The 23,598-nt window shown below is 36.9% G+C and overlaps 1 protein-coding gene across 4 annotated transcripts; it reads left to right on the top strand.

Annotated features, from left to right (window-relative positions):
• LOC109825030 (bifunctional fucokinase/fucose pyrophosphorylase) lies at positions 671–23,006 on the top strand. Of its 4 annotated transcripts, XM_020391710.1 has the most exons (7): positions 671–767; positions 4,066–4,345; positions 6,868–7,235; positions 8,373–8,499; positions 10,675–11,691; positions 12,012–12,736; positions 22,380–23,006. In XM_020391710.1, exons 2-7 carry the CDS (start codon positions 4,144–4,146, stop codon positions 22,773–22,775), a joined length of 2,835 nt encoding a protein of 944 aa, XP_020247299.1. In that variant the 5' UTR covers positions 671–767; positions 4,066–4,143; the 3' UTR covers positions 22,776–23,006. The 4 variants fall into 4 exon arrangements, with proteins under 4 accessions (XP_020247299.1, XP_020247300.1, XP_020247302.1 ...); XM_020391711.1 differs by lacking the exon at positions 671–767 and having other exon boundaries at positions 4,201–4,325; XM_020391713.1 differs by lacking the exons at positions 671–767; positions 4,066–4,345 and having other exon boundaries at positions 7,084–7,235; positions 8,368–8,499.

Below are 23,598 nucleotides of genomic sequence, written 5' to 3'. Positions count from 1 at the left end.
CAAAACTAGTTTTCTTAAAAAATCACAAACATCATCCAATAATAAGGTGACAACTAATATCATTTCAATTTCATTTCTTTGATTTCCTTCTTTTTTAGCCAACCAAACACTCCAAGAACAATTCTTCATTTTAATAGTTTTCCATTTCTTTGATTTTCCCCTTTTTTTTTTATGCAAACGAACAGGTTAACGATAACGACTAGCCACTATGTAATCAAGACCCACCCGAGACCGGCATGTTTCTAGACTTTCCCGTAACACTGGTCGCTCCGTGTCATCTGCCCTGAAAGCAAAACGAGATCTGCGCCGATATTTTACGTTATACTGATCGGTGGATAATTAGTTAATTACCCATCAGGCGATAGGATACGCACCCGTTACGCTCCAATCTATCACGGTACAGCGTAGTAGCCCAGAAGAAGAGGAAAAAGAAGAGCCCAAAATGGAGAGGAGGAAAGCGAGGCAGGCCGAGACGCGCTGACGAGGATAGCCGCCGTCCTCCGCATGTCATGGTTACGCGCTCCGCCTGTCAGTGCGGGATCCATCCGATCCACGTGGGACGCCAATCGTCCTCCCGCCGCGGAGCCCGAGTCAGGCCCAAGCTCTACGAGTTGGCAAGCTTCAGCCGGCCAAGCGAATGGGCAGGATCGCCGACTCCAACGGATAACGCCTAGCGCGTTCAGACCGCTCATGGCGCCCGCATCGGATCTGGCGCCGCAACGATCAACGCCATCGCCGCCCTCGCCGACCACCTACTTGGACCCCAGGTTATCTCAAAACCCTTTTGATATCGAGAATTTGGAATGTCTTATCGCTGTAACCCTAGCCAGAAATCACGCGGCATTGAGAAAACTAGGTAGAAATCATACCTCTCTTGAAGTAAATTCCCTCTTAAATAAACCCCGATGAAGATTTTCATAGAGATTTCGCTCGCAAGAGAATGTGGGATAGAGGGTAATCATAAAAATAAGGCTTGTGTACAAGTGGGGTAGCTAAGCTAGGGGAAAGATGGCAAGTATTCAGCATGGGACAAGGGGCCACTATATTAATGGTTGGCATTGGCAACGGCTTAGAACAGGCTCCCCCAAGCAAACTGAAGCTTTAGATTGTTGTATTTACTTTTGCCGTCTTTTACTTTCCACTACCGTTTAGTTCCTTATGATTTTGCTGCTTTTAGTTGTAATAATTTGGTCTTATAAGTTAATTTATTTACTTGAATGCAATTTACTTTCCTCACAATTTACTTTTCTTGCAATTTATTGCTTTCCAATCAATCAGGCTCTAAAGGCAACCTGCTATCTTATTAGGAGTAGTTTAATCTTTGTTGTCCTTGAACTCCTTTTGTAGCAATTTCATGTAAGTTGGATTTACAAATTAGGAGTAGATTTATGGCAATGTAGTACTGGTATTTAAAGTTGGTTTAACAGTGAAGCCACCATGCTCAGACAAAACATCATGTCAGATTGTCTTGCTATCTTATTAGGGGCGTTCTTTAATAGAAAACACAACTCCAAGCCATACTATCAATTTTCCAATCAGGAGGGACTTCCTCTCGTTGGAGCGTATTCTCTATGGTTTGAACCACTGAACCTTACTAGCGGCTGATTTTAGAGCAAACAGACAATGGTAATATAATGTGAAGCCTTATTGTTGTATGCGGAAGGTCTGAGCCTATTCTAACAGTGCACTTGATCCAACTTTTAGGTGTATAATGTCTTATGTGTTACATCTTCTATGAAGCCAGCCAAAAAACTGGTTCGGAGCTATCAATATAGCAAATCTTTCCCATCTAAATTTGATGATCAAGAAACTCATTTTAGGATTCATGCATTTTGGTTGGTCTATGTTGCATGAGGCATCCCAAAATTAACAGGTTTTTCTCTTTGTCCGATATTGGCCCTTCTTATCTTGAAATCAGTCTCTCAAATTATTGAAATTGTTATCTAGTCATTGAATTTTTATTAATTCTTTAAATTAGTTCCTCTGTGAGGTTTCCCATCCGATGTACTAAATTGAATTGGGTTACTGATTAACCCAACTTGGTGCATTAGATTTATACACTCAATTAGTCATTCCCTGCAAAATCTCAAGTTCCCTCTCTACCTCTAATTCCTCTTTCTAGAAAGGAAAAATCAATATCCCAAATCAAGAGAAATTTATCTCAAATGTCTCCCCATTCAAATGCCAATTTCCTCAGCTTTCCCCTTCAAACTGCCCCAATGTTGACTGATAGAGCAACTTACTTGATGGACATTAGGGTAGATTATAGGATTTGATGGGTTTTCATGGGTGGGGAAGAAAGAATAATTAATGTGCATGTCTTTTATACACTTTTGAGTTTAAGCAGGTGTACGAAATGGGTTTGATTTTAGATATATGTTAAAGAGAAGGGCATAACTGGACATTCATAGCACAAAGTTAAATATTTCATCGAAACCAATATGTGGCAAACTAAAAGACTAATTTGAAATGACTAATAAGAATTGAGTGAGTAAAAAGAAGTTTCAATGATTTGAGGGACTAATTTCAAGCTAAAAAATATTTAACTTAATTGAAAAATGAAGTAGATAGAGTTTCTTCATAAAGTTTGGTTGAGGATATGTGTTATTAAGTTTTATCTCTTATAGAGTGTGAATTCTCTTGCTTTTGAAAGTATACTGAAGGCATAATGCATTAACTTTTGGGAGGAGAAATGAGAATTCCGTGTATCTTTTGTTTAGGCATGAATTGTACCATGAAAGAAACGAAGTAAATAATACTAAATAGAAAAACATGCCACTAGAAAACTGACATGACTCGAGGACTATTTCTCAAATTAGATTATGTTTAATAGAAGCCTTTTAGTTGGAAACAACTAGGAAAGTTATGATTATGACTAACTTAACGGAGGAGATGACTCATAACATAATGGAATGGAAGAATAGAATTCATGTAGCTAACCCCAAACATTTGGGATCAAGGCTTTGTTGTTGTTGTTGTTGTTGTTAATAGAAGCCCTTTGACATGTGCCAAAAGTCAAGAAAACCATCAGAAGCCTATGACAATAGTTCAGAACAACTATATAAACGTACTTTCAGTATAAATTATACGTTTAGGTACTAATTAGAAGTTAATGTATTATTGGAGGTCAGTAGTTTTTCTCAATACTTAAAATGGTTAAGGATGCTTCCTAAGTTTATTTCTAAAATACCCCTTCTTAGTAAGAAAATTAGGAGCCATTGGAAGCCTATGATGATAGCTTTAGAGTGAGTTGATAAATTTTTGAGTTTCAGTATAAATTATGACTGATAGCTAATGAAGCACTGAAAGGAGAGTTCGAAAGACATCGAGCTCTAGGGTTCAAATCTTAGAGGACATATAAAAAGCTGCATTTTTTTTCTTTCTTGAGTAATCTCGTGTGATTTTAAATTGCTATGTAAGAATAAATTGTTTATGGTTACTTTACAAATACATCACTGATTTTAATCTCTGACATTTTTGCAGAATCCTTTGGACAAGTATTTAATGACTGTTGATACATTTTCTATAATTATTCAAGAGAAATTTAAGAACTTTGTAATTGTTTGTATAAAAAGAGTAATTTTAGAAAACCTTCTCGAAGCATCACAAGATCTTAAAGGGATCAGTGATTCTTTAATATTCTTATTTTTAATATTTCCTTTAGCTGGAGAATTTTCTATTTTCAGTATCATTATGTCGAACATAGATTTCAAATTTAAATAGAAATACATACTTCTTATAAATATTCATCTAATTTGCAAGATGTTCAGTTAAACTGTCTTTGTAATGTTTAGAATACCGTGCTTCCATATTGTAGTTGTTTATGATATGTCCATATTTGTAATTAAATGGTGAAAATGACATGAATATGAGGTAGAAAATATGTGGGTATTGCAGACAGTATTTTAAATTTGATTTCTTCAATCTTCTTTACCATTCGTTTACATTCTACTGTTGTTATGTTGTGCGTCTTCAGTTGAGCTTTTGAAAGAAATTATCTGTTGGTTTTCAACTGTATTACTGTTCTCATATTTTCCCTTGATTGGATATATTTTTCCTTGACAGTTCTGGAATGACCTTGAACATGAGAGACCATCTTCAACAAATGGCTGGTCAAAGAATGATGTACCTCTCCAGTCAGTTATGAACTTTATGGCCAAAAAACATATTCTACTGCTCCATGCTGGAGGTGATTCAAAGAGGGTTCCATGGGCAAACCCGATGGGAAAAGTTTTCCTACCGCTACCATATTTAGCGGCAGATAATCCTGACGGACCTGTTCCCTTACTTTTTGACCATATACTAGCAATTTCTTCTAGTGCAAGGCAAGCTTTTAAAAATGAAGGTTATTGGTGATCCTTGCTCTGACAATTAAATGACTCCAGTATGCTAAACTTTTTTTATTTTACCATATTTTAATCTTGGAGTCCCTATGAACATGTCCAAATTTACTTAATTTTTTCCCATTTATTCTCGCCTTTCTGGATTTGCTTACATCGTTTTGCTCTTAATTATTTCTTCTGTGAGTGTACTTATATCCAGTATTCCAGAGAGCAAGTCATCTTATCATTATCTAGGCTATTGGTAACACTAGCATTGCAGATTTGTTTTCTTTTATTAATGTTATGTCGACTACAACATTCTTATGCTGGGCTAGTATGGGTGGCTATGTTGCATGAACAGTTCTATCATAACGCCGTACCCGTACCTGTACCTGACAATTCTCATACCTGTACTAGAAACCGACACTCCTTGAATATACATAGACATTTATTCAGATGTGTACTCAGTTATAAGATAGATGTATTAAGTTAAAACACTCAATTATATGATACATAATAAAAAAAACATAAAAAGTTTAAATGGAAATTTGTTTCCCATAACATGTTTATGAAAAAACAATATTGATATCATGTAAATTATTAATTTTCAACATAATATACAAACACCCATGTGTATATATATATATGCTCTCAATTCTCTTAACTGTTCTAGCCTTACAAATTCTCGCATATAATGTGCAGTAATACATAAATAAATAACTTATTGCACAATATGTATCCTCGTACCTGTATCATGTTTTATCTTTATCCTATACCTACACTGGTGCATTAAATGTATTTAGTGCAACAGATATATTTCTCGCACATGATTTTTCCATGTTCATGTGGAGACCATGTCTAGTCATTGAAAACTTGCCATGAACTCATGTCTGTATTGTGTTCTGCCTGTGTCCTTTATTACCATCATGTTCACTAAGTAAATACTTGATAATGCTGTGATCGTCACAGAAATTTGGGTAGGCAATTTGAATTGCTTAGATAGAGAAAAGCTACATTTAAGCTAGGGGTAGGTAATTTTAAAATCGGTGTGTTGGCGACACCACAAAAAAATGAAAATTCTCATAAGAGAGAAGCGAAAGCAATCACATACATGTCAGTTGTCCAAGTAGAGGTACCTACAGTTTGATTTCATGATAGTCATAAGGCTCTGAAAGTTTTTTTTTAATTTGTAAATTTTCATAGGCCATCTAGATCCTCAAAAATGGTGTCCTAGTTTACAGCATATGCAGTCACATGTATGTTTGCAGTTGGAGACACATGGTAAAAATTATACAAGAAATATATGTTTAAAAAGATACTACAAATCACACTACAATATTATAGATTTGGAGAAGTGGTTGAACAAAAGACTTGGAAGAAATCAAAAAATTATCCTTATCACGTCCTTTTCTCTCTATACATATTGAAAACACAAACTTGTAATAAAAATTGGCAAAAACAAAGTAAACCAACCTTGCTCGCAATGGAGGATTCTGATTGCTCATCTCATCTCCAGCAATTTCTATTGCTGGACTGGAAGTGTTTTCTATCACTGCTTCAGAAAGGCAAAGTAAAAGCTAGAAGACAAATCAACATAAGTTGTGAGGAAAGGATGATCGTATGACCATACAGAGCAGGTTGGATCAGATATGATTAACAAATTGATAAACCACTCCATCGGTAGCGTTCTAATGAAGGCGCTTTTCTAAATTGTTGGGTGTCCTGCTTCAACTTCAAACTGCTACTTTGTTAGGCTTGCTATAGCCACTGCAGCTCCACCAAATAATGCTCTTTCAAATGTTGTTTTTTAATGTGTGTTCATCTCTGCTATCCACTATTCTGGATAGGGTATACAAATATAATACAATAATTAGTATGCATTTACAGTAAATCTTTATAAAAAGAAAATCCAGGATACATGTCATTGATGTGATAATAGGTAAATTATGGCCTTTGGGTTTTGGGTCAATATTTGTTAATCCGTAACATAGATTTGTAGGGCTACAATGGTTAAAAAATACAATAAACTAGATTATGTAAATTACTTCCAAGTTATATATTTATAGATATTCATATTTCTTCTTTGAAGAACATGGACAAGTCATATAAATGCATGGACAAGTCGAATAGAAGTTCAAACTCACCATCCATGAATCATATTTTCATCTTAACTTCGTAGTTTAAGATATGCCTTTGACACGTTGGGATATCATTGTAACTCCTGGGATTTGTTAAAAGGAGTATCCATAAAATATAAAATTAGGTTGAGAACATATGTACTACTTCTATGTTAGATAAGAGTGCATCTCCTTTATCGAAGTATTTATGCAACATAGGTTGAGAACATAGGTACTACTTGTGTGTCATCACTAAGATTCGGATGATAGATGACAGTCAACGAAATGAGTTCATTGCTGCTTTTATCTAAATTGTAGTTGTTATCCCTTATGATCCTGTACCCTGCATAAACTTTAAATTGAATATTCTTGTTCCTGTCATAATTTGTTTAGCTACTGGTTTCATGATTTTTTTCATTTCGTGGCAGGTGGAATCTTCATAATGACTGGAGACGTACTACCTTGTTTTGATGCTTCCACCATCGTTCTACCAGCTCACTCTTCCTGTATTATCACTGTCCCGATTACCTTGGACATTGCATCTAATCATGGTGTTATTGTAGCTGGGAAAGATGGCACTATGAATGAGAATTACTCACTTTGTTTGGTTGAGGATCTCCTGCAGAAGCCAACTTCGAAACAACTCTCAGAGTCTCAGGCTATTCAGCCTGATGGTAGAGCATTACTAGATACAGGGATAATAGCAGTGAGAGGTAAAGCATGGCAGGAGCTTGTTACGCTTGCATACTCCTCAAGTAAAATAATTGTCTCGGAGCTGCTAGAATGCAGAGAAGAGGCAAGATATCTACCCTCTCTCTCATTCCACTTTTGTATGTATTATATAGGCATGCATGAAATGTTTCCATTTTCTATTATTTATATATATACAATTATATGTATGTCTACATGTATGTACATATGTATGTATATATTATGATGAGGGGTAGATGCCAGAAAAACTTGATCAGAAGGTTGTCGAAGAACTTATCAGAGGTCGACGTGAAAGGTGGCTAATCAGTGATGATTATAACGGGGCAGTGACCGGAGCTTATTAAAAGGCTTTGTTTGTTGGCTGAGATTGAGGAAGGAATAAATATATCAAAGCTAATTAAAAAAAAAGGATAAAAGATAAACGTGGTAGGCTGGATTCACTCTCAGCGCCTAATCGCAAAACGTGCTTCACTCTGTGGAATCACTCCAAAATTATCTCCCATAACTCGAGTTTTATTCATCAATTTTCCATCCTCGTTAAAATGAAGAATTACAACCCCTTTTATCGGATTAAACTAAGAAAAAAATTCAAGAAGGTAACAACTAATAAAATCCTATCTGATACTGATTGATAACATCGAATAAAATTGCAACTAATCAAAACTAATTAAAATACTAACTGAAATGAAAATCCCTAGAAAAACTAATTTCCTAATACTAATTCCAAAAAATCCAGATCTGTTTTTTCCTGCATCATATTATTTATTGTTAATGTAATTACATACTACATGTGACATGAACACATATTTGAGTTAATATAGAGATATACTTGTATATCAAATTTATCTTCTCAACATTGCTGTGAAAAATTTAATAACAAGTATACTGAATTTCACGCTCAGTTTTTGGATAATTCCGGCTTAATTGTTTTGCAAGCAATCTGGTACCTTTATTTGTGATGCAACTCGTTTTCTTTGCATTCTGAGAATTGTCACCTATATTGTAATGTCATGCTGCGAAATTCAAGTAATAACTGCATGCTTTGACACTATCGTTAGACCTCTCTTGAGTTAACCGTATGGAAATAAAGAACTAGTATTTATATTACATTTATCTATTTCACCAGTAAACACACATGCTGACATTTTAATTAGATCTGTTCTGTAGCATGATAACTTCAGGCGATGTTTGGGAGGCTAAAATTTTTCCAAAACCAGTGCAGTTGAGTTTATATGAAGATCTGGTAGCTGCATGGGTCCCTGCAAGACATGAATGGCTGAAGTTGCGTGCTTTAGGAAGAGAGCTAGTTGGTGCGTTGGGAAGTCAAAGGATGTTCAGCTACTGTTCTTGTATGTCTCATTTGGCATGGGTAGTTAGGCTTGTTTCTTGATTTTGTACTTGCTTTCTTATGAATGTGTCTATATGTCTCTTTTGTCTTCTTAATTTTTCCCTTTTAGTGTGCCTATATGCCTGCACGTCTTTCTTCTCCAAGATAGAGCTAACATATTGACATAATTTCCTTAATTAGCGATTACATTCTTATATTTAATTTATAGCTGAATTAGCATTAGTACATTTGTTTATCTTTAAAGCTTTCCTATGTAAGTCATTAACGAAAAGAGTTAGATCTTCCAAAGCTGCAAATACATCAAATTGGGATTCCCTTGAAAAGAAAACAGAAGTTCTATATGTAATCGTCTCCGCTTGAATTAAACTTGTTATCATTGGTTTCATTATAAGGGATTCACTGAAATCCTTTTATTTTGTTTATACGTTTCATTACTGTGACCAATGTAGCAACCACTGGGTTTGGGGTGATCAGGACTAGGTTGCTAAGTAAGTGGTTATTTAAGCTATTCCAAGTTCTAAATAATAAAATCATTGTCTGCTGAGGTAGGACTACAAGAATGTAATGATATGTAGACATTATAGCTTATTGCCTACCATTTATTTTGTTCGTACAAGTGCAAGCAATGCAGTTATAGTCCGCATGCACGCATTTCGTGATAATTATTTCCTCTCATGTGGTTGTATCCTTGGGACAGTATTGCTCTTAGTTACTAAGACGATAATTATTTCCTCTCATGGTTGCATCCTTGGGACAGTATTGCTCTTAATTACTAATGACACTAGTGGTCCAATGGATTTATCTAGTTATCGTTAAGACTACTACTACTAAGTATCCATCCGATTGTCTCTAGATATATAGGGATAAGATCTTACTAGTCTAGAGTTGAGGCCCTTCGAGTTTAGAGATTATATTTTCCCATTGAATAATATATCAATAAATGCTGTAATTGATACTTCATAAGACCTATAGCAGTAAACAGAGACACAGTTTTACTGGAAATCTACCGTTTGAATGGGGACAAATCTAAATGGGTATCCCAGGTGAAAAAGTTTATGGAGAGCCAGTCATAGCTGCCTCGCCCTTGCCAGGAAATTTTGCCACAGCTCGTAACTATAAAAGTTCAGTTAGAGAGTTTAATTTATCTTGTGCTCAACATTCCCATTGAAACAATAGGCTAACTTCTTGGTCACATCCAATGCTCAAATGCCAGACTAATCTGGGTAAGCCTGTAATGCTGATTCACCAGTCTAACCATTATCTCTGTAATATGAGCTTGACTATGCTTGAGACCCAGAATATTACGCTTGGTCTCTAAATTGGTTAAAAATCTTGGGGTTGATCCATCCACTTAATCGACCTGGCGGTCCAGAGCCAAATGAAGGTTTTGACTTTTGAGTACTTCCTGAGGATCGATCTAAAACTTGGTTATTACAATTTTGTATTAATTCGCATCATATTGCAAGGCCTCCAAACTTGATCTCTGTGCTCTTTCTTTAATTTCCCCCATGGAGGTGTCCTTCAGCCTGCTTCAGCCCTCAGTAGAACAGTGTGCAGAGAAAAAGAGAAGAAGAGGGAAAAGCCTTTCATATTCAGTCAAGTCAAGTGATTTAGCTTCTAAACTTGATGGATTCCCATCCTTAAAATTTTTAAAATAAATTGTTAAACCAGTTATTGTAGCGTCTACAGTGTATGAATTATTCTCACGAAAGTAATCAGATAAGGCTTCTAATGGACCCTGCTAACAATAATCTTATTTTGTTTAAATTTAAAATTATTTCTTCAAATGGTGAAACTTTTAGCACGCATGCATGGATCTACAATAACAGAAGGAAAATAAATGTATGTTTGTCTTTTCCTATGGTTGTAGCCATGTATGAAATTTCCTGCTTGTTTGTGTGGTTTGGTTACATTACATGAGCTGAGGCTGGAAGTGTCAAAGTAATGTAGCTGAGAATAGAATGTCAGTTCATGATTCATCTTCAGGCATGCTCATATTTATTTAATATGGACTGGCCCTTCTTTCGTGCACAAATTGTAGACAGATGGATTTGTGCTTATCTTTTATTTGATCTCTTTTCTTCTCATAGCAATAGTTTCCAGTCTCCAGCAAATATAAAAGGTCTACGAGGTTTTTTTTCCTATGATTTCAACATTTTTGTGTTTCCATTTGCAGATGGATTGTCATTCTTACACTTTGGGACATCTAGCGAAGTTTTGGATCACTTGGGTAGGTTTGATTCAGGTCTAGTAGGTAGAAGGCATCTATGCTCAATCCCGGAAACAACTGTTTGCGACATTGCTGCATCTGCTGTTATTCTTTCTAGCAAAATTTCGCCTGGGGTCTCAATTGGAGAGGATTCTTTGATTTATGATTCATCTCTTTCTGGAAGAATACAGATTGGTTCACAGTCCATTATTGTTGGAGTAAATTTTCAAGAACTAAGTGATCCTAATCAAAAGGGGAGAGAACGAACATTCATATTACCTGATCGCCATTGTCTTTGGGAAGCACCATTGGTAGGTAGCACAGAAAGAATTATTATCTATTGTGGTCTCCAAGATAATCCTAAAACTTCTGCTGAAGGACATGGTACCTTTTGTGGGAAACCATGGAAGAAAGTCTTGCATGACCTGGGAATTCAAGAAACTGATTTATGGAGTTCGACTGGCCCCAAAGAGCAGTGCTTGTGGAATGCTAGGATATTTCCTATCCTCCCTTCTTCAGAGATGCTTAGCGTAGGCATGTGGCTCATGGGATCGACAAGTTCCAAATGTCAAAATATGCTTTCTATGTGGAAAAATTCACGCCGTTTCAGCTTGGAGGAGTTGCATCGGACAATAGACTATCCTCAACTTTGTATGGCTTCCAGTTACCATCAAGCTGATCTGGCAGCTGGAATTGCTAAAGCATGTATTACCTACGGTCTGCTTGGTCGCAATTTGGCTCAATTATCTGAAGAAATTTTGCAGAAAGATACATCAGGAGTAGAAATATGCAAAGAACTTCTTGCACTCTGTCCCAGTCTTGAGACACAGAATCCTGGGGTTCTACCCCGTAGCAGGGCATACCAGGTCCAGGTTGACCTGCTGAGGGCTTGTGGAGATGAGTCAACTGCTTGCACAGTTGAGCAAAAGGTTTGGACTGCAGTTGCTAGTGAAACTGCCTCTGCAGTGCAGTATGGAACTCAATGTAAGTACAATCAGTTAGGTGCCCACTTTTCAGAGACTGTTATCATTCCCTTATAGCTTGAAATGTTATATGCTCACTTATTTGGAAACATTTCCTTTCTCTGAGTTATTTGTGTTTTTGGTGGGTACTACAAAGTGTAAGTCAAAGATTTTTTTGAACTTTATCCTGTAGTTTTTATATGAATAACTAGGTAAATCTCTTAACATTTAAAAGTTTCATTTGAAAAAGTTTCTTTATGCAATTGATTATTCTATAAGCTATTTTCGCTTGCTTCACTGCTTCGTGGTTCATATATTATAAATTTATAATTATACTGTCAGGTCATGCCCTTGATTTCCAAGCTGTGGTGAAATCTTCATCAAGTCCAAAGAATGAACCGACTGGAAACATTTTTCAGCCAAGACAAGCAACTGTTGAATTACCTGTCCGGGTTGATTTTGTCGGTGGATGGAGTGATACACCACCTTGGAGCTTGGAGCGTTCCGGTTGTGTTCTTAATATGGCAATAAGCTTGGAGGGTTTACTTCCTATTCGAACTGTGATAGAGACAACTGAAAATACTGGGATTCAAATTGTAGACGATGCTGATAGTCATATATTTATTGAAGATCCAACTTCAATTACTACTCCATTTGACAAAGATGATCGCTTCAGGCTTGTCAAATCTGCTCTACTTGTCTCAGGCATTCTTCATCGCAATATATTGTCAAATTCTGGTCTAAGAATTAGGACATGGGCAAATGTTCCTCGAGGAAGTGGTCTTGGCACTTCCAGTATATTGGCTGCAGCTGTTGTGAAGGGACTTTTGAATCTAATGGAAGAAGATGAAAGTAATGAAAATGTTGCTAGAATGGTTTTAGTTGTAGAACAGATAATGGGTACAGGAGGAGGATGGCAAGACCAGATCGGTGGGCTCTATTCAGGCATCAAATGCACTTACAGTTTTCCAGGACAACCACTAAGACTCCAAGTAATTCCCCTCATATCCTCTCCTCAGCTGGTTCGGAAATTGGAACAACGTCTCCTAGTTGTTTTCACAGGCCAAGTAAGTTGGTCATTTCTGTTTCTGTCATGACAGCAGTCCAAGCTAACTACTTGACATCTGGGTTCTTTAACCTTAATACTCTGGTCTGCTTAAGAAACATGCACATAATATTTCTTTCTACGTTTTGCTGTGCTCTTTCTCAATCATAGTCAGATGTAGTGAACCGTCAATAATTTCTTTCCCATTTGCTTGTGAGAAGTTTTAATTAACTACTACCCTTTTCACTTTTACGTGATTATAAATTAAAATATCATCATTAGTAACTGCCAATAGTTTAGGCCTGTAATATTCGGTGACAAAGTGATGGGTCATTCTCTACTTAGTTCCATGTACTCCATTGTGGATGGTGAAAACGGCATCAATGTATATGAACCTAGGGGTGGCAAACGGGTCGACCCGACCCGACCCGACCCATATAAAATTTGACCCGACCCGTATAAGTGTGACCCGACCCGACCCGACCCATTTAATAAATGGGTCAATGCGATCCGACCCGTTTATTAAACGGGTTACCCGACCCGACCCATATATAACCCAAATGGTAGAGAATACTAAACATTTAGTGTGGTTGTAGTAGAAACCTGCATATTCTATTGTACTCTTTTAAGTGACTTATGCACACAAAAACCAGGTTACTATTTCTGATATATTTATAAAGGTTCACTGCAAATTTCCACATTTGGAGATAAACAAAATATTGAATGGCTACAATGTCATTCTACATACATACGCATCAACTATCTGGGGAAATTCCAATCCAAAAATTGAAGAAAGCACAGCATTTTCATTATATACAATCTGAAGAAATGAACTTTTAAAACTACATTTTCCAATTTATACATTTTAGTGATTATTAGAAGTTTAAGAAAGTTTTAAAATCCACCAAATTCCTTCAGAATCATGAAACTTTCTTTAATTCCATCTACATTTTCTTCAATTCTTCCATAATCCCCACATAACTAACATACACAAAAATAAACAAAAAAAAAACCAGAATCAAATGTACGGATTGATTGAACAAAAGAGCAAAAATATCAGATCCAAAACATAGGTAAACGAATAAAGAGCAAACCGTTAAACTCCGTCTCCCTCTTCTCGATCTTCCCCTCCCAGAAAACAACATCAGCGTCTGCCATCATCGCCATCGCGGCCCTCGCCGTCTTCATCGGCGACGAGGCCATCGAGCTCGATGCCCCACCGCAGCCTCTGCCTCTTCCCCCGCCGGAGAACCTCCGCACTGAGAACTCAGACGAGGTCTCCGACTCACTAACATCAGCACTAGGGCTATAGCTCCCGCACCGATCAGAGGTGTCCTCCAACGTCACGCTCCCCATTTCCGAAATCTATCGAGAATCAAAACCCTAACCCAAAACGTGCATTGTAGAGAAAGGGAAAGTCTTGCTCTTTGTTATTCGGGTCAGCTTCTTTGGGTTATACGGGTCAGACGGGTCAACCCTAACTTACCCATCTAATAAACGGGTCAGTTCGGGTTGACCCGTTTATGACCCGACCCATATAACTTGACCCATACCCATAATAAACGGGTCGGGTCGGGTTGGGTTGATGGGTCGGGTCATAAATTGCCACCCCTATATGAACCCTGCTTGTTTACTACAATCTCTTCTATTGCACTGAAGAGGTGAACATTGGTAGTCCTTCCAGCTCACCGAGCTGAAAGTTAATTAGAGTCCTATACTCTTTCTCAACTATTTAGTACAAAAATAGTCCCTTAAGAGAAATACAATATACATTTTATTCAAGTAAGGTGAACTAGATGTGTACAATTTGGTATTGGAAGATCTATAAGTTGGCCTGGTTCCTTCACCAACCAGAGAAATCCATAAGGGGATGCCCAGACCATTCTCCAACTTTCAAGAAAGCATTAGTGGTTAAATATATGTGGGATATACACACTTTTCCTAGAGCACTTGCCCCAAGATAGCCATGAAGCCTATATTTTTATGTATTTAGAAGGAAGGGATTGAAAGGTAGTTGGCAACTTCTGATTTTGATGTCCCCATCGTCATTAACAGTAGCGACTTCTGAGTGAATCAGCTCTTGATTCTTATGGGCCCCTGCTGCACTTCCCTATGCAATCATATAGTTTCGGTACCCCAGGGATGAGTGGGAGTTTTGATCTGAAATAATTGTGATGGTTGCTCGATGAGATCTGCATTGCTCCATCAAATTACTTTCCTTGGAGTTTCATTTGTTCTTGAAATTCTTGTAGTAGGCAGGCATGGCTGGCTAGCGTAAAGGAAAATGTGGTTCCAACTGGTAAGGAAGCGTTCTTAACGATGTCAACCAGATAAAAATAAATTTACTAAAACTTCCTGTTTAACCAACATTTATCCACTTAAGGGAAATAAAAGGAAAGAAATTGTATGTTTTAATCTTTGCTGTTTGTGGTTTACTTCTCAAAATTCCCATTATGTTATATGCAACCAGCCCAAGTGTCTGCTGGAAAATATCTAATTAATCAAATGTTTGGAACTCCAGAGGATCAGCTAAATGAGCATGAAGAATTTGGGTTGAATGGCATGAGTGGAGTTTGCAGATCCGTAGGAAAGCAATGATTGTCATATTCTGATAGTGTGGCTAATGCTTATTAGCAGTTGATGTTTCTAGTGTCTGAGGGAGACAACAGAGAGATGTGTGATATGTTATTTAATGCACTAAATTATTACTAATTCACATTTGAGTTATATAGCGTTTTAGTTTTAAACATTTTGGAACCATGGACTTCATGTATTATTGTATAATCTCAAGAAGAGTTGAGCAAATCAACATATTAGCATAGGAAGTATCAAGATTCAAGTAATGCCTCTGGCTGTGCAGAAGTTGTTCAACGTTCAGTTGAAAGTTCAAAACTGAAGATTGGCTTTCAGATTTGGAGTCTTAGGCTACTTTAAATGTAAGTATGTTTAATCTTATATAACCTTATTTAGACTATGATGTCTGGCACAACGGATTCAAACGTAGTCTCTCTCTCCCCTCAATTCAAAATTTCAAACCATTAGAAGATCCCTTGGATTAGTTAGATTTCTCCTTATCCGTTTTTTGGTAATTATATTTTAATGACAATAGGTACAAACATCCTGTACACGTATAGACTATATACATCAAAGAGCCTGAAAACAAAACTGAACAAACTCCCTCAGTATAAGTATAGACTATAAGGACAATGGAAAAAAATAAAGAACTGATCTAAAGAAAACTTCATCTCAGACTCTAACTTTGACAAAGTACTGGAAAGATTGTCATCTTTGATTACCAGGACCTGTTCTGAACGGTATCTTTCATTTTTCTCAACATTCTGCATTATAATTTGATCTCAAATTCAAGTGTATCTCAAGCATTCATCAATGAACTCTGTTTTTTCTGGAAAATAAACAGGTTCTTTGCACACCAAATATGATATATGCATGAGGCCATAGTAGTTCTCTTTATTGCCCTAATAGCATCACGCCGCTTCCAGCCACTATTAATCCGTGCTAAGAGTTCATTCCAAGTATACGAAGCAGAATTCTCATGAACAAACTCCATGGCCAAAAGCCAGAATTGCATACGAAAATTGCATTTAAAGATTAGATGATCCCTTGATTCAAGGTGCATGTTGCATGGAGGGAAAGTATCATCTTCATTAAGTCTAATGCCTTTGAGTTTACTTCCAGTAAGTTATCTATCCAAAAACGCTGACCAAAAATTGAAAGCATGTTTTGGAAGAGTATACCTATTCTGCATCAATGAAAGCCATTTCTTCAACTCCATGTTGCTACAAGGATTGCATGAGCTGATAAGGCACTAAAAAAAGGTTGAGCTCCTTTCCAAGTAATATTCATTCCTCGAACGTCCACACATTTCAAAGCATCATCCCTTATCGTAGTAATTTTCTAAATGTTCAGGAGAAATGATTTTTAGATTGGATAGACCAGAAATCTCAATAAGAGAGATATATCCATTGAACATACTTTAGAGAGTCAGTTTTAAGCAATGGAGCCTAGAGATCACTATGTATCAAGGCTTTCTCTGACAAAAGCATATTGAAGACCAAGCCCCCCACACTTTTCAGGTTGACATACAAATGACCAAGCAACTATTAACATAATAACCACTCCATAAGAAATCCCTTCAAATTTGTTCAATTGCCTTTATAACCTTCTTGCGTATAAGAAAAGTACTCCCCCAATAAGCACACATTCTATATGGGACACTTTTGATAAGTTGTAACTTCTCAGCAAAAGAAAGAAACCTTGATGTCCAATACTTGATCTTGTAATCGTCCTCTCTATGAGAGAACCCCACAGTAGCATGAAGATGGAGACTTAGAATTTCAAGGGCCAGAACCCCTCAACAAAATGAAACAGTGAAGAGTTTAAAGTCTAACATTAAAGGAACCCCTCTAAAAAAATACTTGAATTAACTAGCATTGGCTTGAATACCAGAGGCACCAAAAAAAAGGATAGAATCTATCATGAGTTGCTGAAGCACCTCGACAAAAGATCATTAAGTCATCTGCAAAATAGAAGTGGTGAGATGAAATTTCTGACATGCTGGATGAAACTTAAATCCTTTCACCTCTCCCAAATCAACAAAAAATCTACTAATAATGCTATAGTTAACAGAAAGAGTAGAAAGACATTGGATCCTCTTATCTGACTCCTCTTCTCCCTGCAAAAATAGTGCTCATCTCTCCATTCACCTTGGTAGAATAGGACATTGAAGATACACATTCCATGAACCGTCTCCTGAACTTAAGAGGAAACCAAGACTTTATACAATACCGTCAAGAAAATCCTAACTTATTAAATCATATACCTTCTTAAGATCCACTTTGATAGTACATCTAGGGCATTTTCCCCCCCATACATGTGCACTAACTTTTGAGCCATAAAGACATTATGAACTTTATACTCTTCCCCTTAATGAAAGCACTTTGAGTCTCATTCACCACTGTATGAATTCACCACTGTATGAATAACTTTCCTCAGTCTATTTGTTATCACATTAGTTATGCACTTATACAAAACATTACAGCAAACAACAGGTGTGTAATCCGAGGCTGAATATTAATGGCCTTTAGCAATCTTGCTGGATGAAAGAAACTGACAACTGTATTTGTGATCTCCTTACTTACAATCCCCCAAGAAGCTTTATAGAATTTGGAATTATAACCATTTGGTTCTGGACTTCTGAGATCATTAATCTGAAGGATTTTTGCATGTTTACCCCTTAAATCTTCCATATTTGCAAAACTACCCTCTAAATCGTGGTATTTGCGAAATTGCACCCCAATTCCTCAATATTGAAAATTTCTACCCTTAATAACTAACAATGTTAATATTCAGACATTTTAAAGCTGAATTGACCTATTTATCCTTCTTATTATTAGTCCAAGTAAAGCACCATCATATATGTTTCATACCAGTAACTTGAGCATCCTCCATGAGACTTTTAACTTCAACGAGGGAGAACAACTGATTTGCCATGAGCTGTCTCATCGATATTTAGAATGAAATTGAAATGCCCTAAGATTGTCCCTGCATACTTCCAGCAATATTCCTGATACTCTCCCATAAAATAGCTCTAAGATTAGCCTGATTATATGCATAGAGGAAAGTAGCTGCAAAGACACTAGACAAACTCTGTTCATCAGTGTAATGAATCATTGAGATGTCACCCAAGTACTTTGAACAGATAACAAATGGCTATCCCTTATAACCATAATCCTCCCACGATGATCATAACCAAAATAACTTATAAATTGCCAATCAGAAACCACTGGCAACAATTTGAGCTAAAGAAAGCTGAATTTTAGTTTCTACCAGACCAAGCAAGGCTAAATTATTAGATTTGATAAGATGTCTAACCTCTCTGTGGTGATTTAAACACCTGATATTCTAACAACTAATGGATTCCATCCTGATTTAGAACCTCCACCCCTACTTTTACTCCTCAAATCTCTGTTTGCACTAGGCTTAGTTTTGCAAGTGTTTACATAGATCAACTATGCTACCAATGCTTCTGTCATCTTGCTCATCAAGAGGTTGAAGGCCATTAGTTGTAGTTAAGTGTTCTGGTGTAGAAGCCTCAACCACCGCAACATCCTTTCCTTTAACGTTCTTCACTTGTTGCCATCCCCTATCAGCATTATTTACTTGTTGAACAAAATCATCCTGCACCTCCTAGTGAGTAGGCACAAATTTATCTCTACTTAAACAATTTTTTTCTTGTATTTCTCTACTTTATGCACAAAACTTTACAACGCTCATGTCTAGGAGGGATCCATTCATAGTCAACTTTCTGATCAAAATCTCTGCCTTAAAGGCCTTTAATCTTTATAACTTTAGATAACTCATAATCAGCTTCCATTTCATTACTTGAGCAAATGAAGTTTCTCTCCTTCTTGGCTGTAATTCTATAAGTGCAAATAGAGTTTTCCAACTGCACTAGCTAGTTCACTTGAAGCGTTTTCATTCCATAGATGCAATTTAATATTGAGAAACTTCACCCAAATTGGGATAGAAGAAACACTCAGTTCATCCAAATTAAGGTCAACAGACCATGGCATCAACAATAGAGGCTTACTATCAAAGGTCCAATGCTTTTGTTCAAAATAGACAACTTATCAACTCTTGAAGCAAACTTGAAAAGGAATATACTAGATTACATGGCCGAAATATTGATCACTCCATGATCAGCCCACTTCTAAGCAACATAGCGCTTGATAGCATTGAAAGGTGCTTTAAATCCTAACACATACCCTACAAGAGCAGAATCCCATTCCTCTACACCTTGATCCCATTCCGAATCCTCAAATTGAATGCACTGCTCAGAAAATTGTTGAGGAACAAAGCTTGGATTCAAGCCATTATCCTTCTGCCTATTGCCTACTACAATATTGGTCCAAGATCTATCTTAATCATCATTCTACTTTACTGATTCACTAGTTGAATCCATGGCAACCGAAGCCGATTGAGATCGGTTAAATCAAAGAAAAAAGAAAAGAAACACTGGAAACTGGGCTTAGACCGGAAAGAAAATGAGGAAGAAGAACAAATTTGAGCTGGGAGTATGTTAGCATGCAATAATCGCCATTACGAGCACCCTCTTCTTTTTTTTCTCATCATCCTCGACAAATTTGTGCTTAGGTGTATTGTTAGGGAAATACTTTTATCAAAGATTTTTCTACTAGATTTGTACTTTTCTCCACCAGAATTAATGCAATGTCTTGTTTGACCCCAAGTCTTGGTAAGAGCCCAATGTCCTAGGAAGCTGAACGGCTTGTCACAGGTCTGAACAATAGTAACTGCTGCCGTTAGAGCTGACATCCCTTGACCTATATATTTCCATTGTGAGAGGATGTTTGTTCTTAAAGTAAACAAACAACTCCCTTGAGCAATTAAGCATTCTGTTAATTTAGAAACCTTCATCAATAATTTTTCTAATATTTCTCTTCACTGAGCTAAAGCTAAATCCTTTAGTGAAAATAAAAACTTTCTGTAAGTGTGTGATTTCCCTTGATCAAATGAGAGCTTGTGTCACTTCATCTCTCTGCAAGAGATTATCCTGTCTGTTTACTGCTTAAGCATACGTTATAGGTATTTTGATTTTATTCTATATTTTTTGTGCTTCAAGTGCACTTGGTGATATCGTTTTCTAGACAAGTGAAGTCTAGAGAACCCTTATATCTGTTTTTTAGTGTATTTATCTCCCTAGGGTTAGAGAGCGGTCCTATTATCTCAGGGTGTTGAGAAAGATAGGGGGTTGTAGACTTATAGTCCAGCTCACAAGAAAGTGAGTTGGAAGTGCTACTACTTGGCTTCTGGAAGAAGTCTTAATAGAGGATTTGGAAACAATCCTAGCAGGGTTGCTCGGTAGGTGGACATAGCCTGGTTGATAGGTGAACCATCTCTAAATCCTTGTGCAATTGTGTTATGGCTTCTTTCTATTTGTATATCTACATTTTGTATTGTCCATGTGTTGAGCGTTCCACTGATCTTTCCTTGCTTTTCTCATCAAGTATATTTAATGCTAATTAGTTCTTGATGTAGATATTTTAGTAGCATTTGTATTCATCTTTGAAAGTTCTATTGATCTTTCCATGGATAGTTCTTCTGAATTTTCAGTAGTTCGTTTATATTTGCATCTTTGTTTCATTTATACATGAAATGTAAATAATAAAGGTAGCGCAAAAGAGCATGTTTCACAATTTGGCTTAAATAGCCTTGATCCATAAATAGGTTATAATAACATTGTCAATTGGCAGAAATTTTCCCATTTGAATCCTACGAGTGGATACAAACTGATGAGAATTTGTGTCACATATTCAATGCTTCCCTAGTCCACTTAATCTAACTGCTATTATGTACTTCTCAATCACCCATCCACCGCTCCACCCAATATAATAACAACAAAAAATAGACAATATGAAAAACAGGAAAAAGTGCCAATCATTTGAGAAATTAGTCAAACTATTTGTGAGTATGAGTATGGGTGCTAGTGCGGGACACAACCAATTCGTAAAAGGTAAGGTATGGTAACATGGCCATAAACATGTATTGAATCTAACAATTCACATAAGATCATTATATTTTTATTTACATGTTATGAAAATTAAATTCCTATAACATTTCTATGTTTCTTTAATTATGTAGATTGTAAATTGGAAGTTGGAAAGCTGTTTGATTTTTGAACTAGATAAACAACGATCCCTTAAAAAGTATAGTTATGACCTAGGTATGGACTAAAACAAACCCAAACAATGTCCACCTAGTTTTAGAAAGTGGATGCGAAGTGTGACATGCATCCAAGAAGTGTATGATGAGTGTTTTAAATTAAAACTTGTATTATATAATTGAGTACATATTTAAATGTATTCATATATTCAAAGAGTGTCGGTGTCCAAGGAGTACCCAAGGAGTGGCCGAGGAGTGTTGATGTCCAGTGTTTTGGCCAATTACAGGCATGTGCGAAGTCAAGCTATTGCCTTGTGCAAAGTTGGAGTAACCCTTAAATGACATTTAATTTATGGCTAGCATCTACATAATAAAGGCCTAATCCTAGGAGAACAGGTAATCAATCTAAAGCGAAGTAAGACACTGCAAATAACATGTTGCAGGATTCAGTTTGAAGTCTTAAGACTCGGATTGTTCTCAGGATATTGTTGAAACATAAATGATGAAAGGCAATTCAACTAAGTAGTTTCCACAGCTTGTCTCGCAAAGATGATTCATAGTGCGAATAATGTCACAAATAAGTAAAATATCAATCTAAAACCTGTAAATTAGTCTATCATGAGTGCTTCAAAGTAGAACTCCTTCAGGCCTGTTTTTTCTCCAGCATGAAAATGATAGGTCTTAAATAAAGCTAACCTTGTTAACAGGCTGGTCATAATATCAAGGTTTGTGATAATTCTTCTCCTTCCAACACCATATTATATCCATTAAAGGCTTACCTACCAGGCTACCACATGATCAATCTTTGTTCTTCTAGTATATGATTCAGTTTCATGCTGCAGGCATTCTGTTCAGTAACCTTCTAAACATATTGTTCTTTATTGGTAAAGCATAGCTGAAAAATAAAAGTCATTCCATGTTTGCTTTATTTACAATATTCTCTCGACTTTGGATTGTACGTCCAGGTGCGACTTGCTCATCAAGTCTTGCAAAAAGTGGTAGTTAGATATCTTCGCAGAGACAACCTGCTGATCTCCAGTATCAAGCGTCTAGTAACGCTGGCAAGTATTGGGAGGGAATCCCTAATGAATGGAGATGTTGATGAGCTAGGAGAGATCATGCTTGAAGCTTGGAGACTCCATCAGGAGCTAGATCCCTATTGTAGTAATGAGCTTGTGGACAAGATCTTTTCTCTTGCTGATCCCTATTGCAGCGGCTATAAGCTAGTAGGTGCAGGCGGAGGTGGCTTTGCTCTGCTACTTGCTAAGGACCTCCATTGTGCTCAAGAACTGAGGCAAACTCTTGAAAATGCATCAGAGTTTGACGTTAAAGTATATAACTGGAACATTTTTCTGGGATAGTGTTCTAGTATATAGCAATTGCTGTGTTTTGTTCAGTCTTTTCATTTACTTTCCACAGCATCTGAGGGTAACTTGAGATTTGTTGTTGGTTTCCTGTCATGAGTTTGTTGTTTGATTTTTATGACAAGGCCTAATTGAAGGGTTTGGATTCACGTATTTGTATTTGTTAATAAACTTGTTTATGTAAATACGCATGATCCATATTTGTTAGTACACTCGTATTTCTTTCCAGATGACTTAAAGAGGATTGGGTGCATCATCAAGCTTCAAGCCTGAGTTTGATTATCATCATGTATATGCCCCCAATATGTTCAATTAATACGTTTATTTAGTGAAAATCTTGTTGCCTGCAGTTTGGTTCTCAGGAGACGAGAAATTTTAATTTGTGTACGAAAGTACATTCTGATGTATACACCATACTGTATAGACTCTGATGGCCTTCCAGTGCAAGCCGAGCAGATACATGACTTACCAGATAATGCTGAAAATTGTTCAAGCATCAGCACACAACATCCGGAGGAGGCTGCAAGGATTGTGATCTTCTAGTAATTATGCCAAATTCACATGTAGAGTGAATGTCAAGTGCAAAGTGTACTGATCTTCTAGTAGTTTAGTTTAGTTTGAGAGCTTGAGGAGGGAGGTTATCCAACCGGAATAAGTAGGGATTTTTATGGCCTTTAGCTAAGAGTTCAGTACAATTTGTTCTGCCCCCCCCCCCCCCCCCCCCCCCCCCCCGCCCCCCCCCCCCCCCGCCCCCCCCCATCTCCAAAGAAAGATGGGATACAGCGTGTGGTTTCATCATTTTCTCACTGAGGAAAAATAG

This window comes from Asparagus officinalis, chromosome 10 (assembly GCF_001876935.1).
Source record: "Asparagus officinalis chromosome 10, Aspof.V1, whole genome shotgun sequence".
Lineage (NCBI taxonomy): Eukaryota > Viridiplantae > Streptophyta > Magnoliopsida > Asparagales > Asparagaceae > Asparagus > Asparagus officinalis.
Note: the sequence above shows the minus strand (reverse complement) of the source record. Positions and strands in the feature narration are given on the sequence as shown.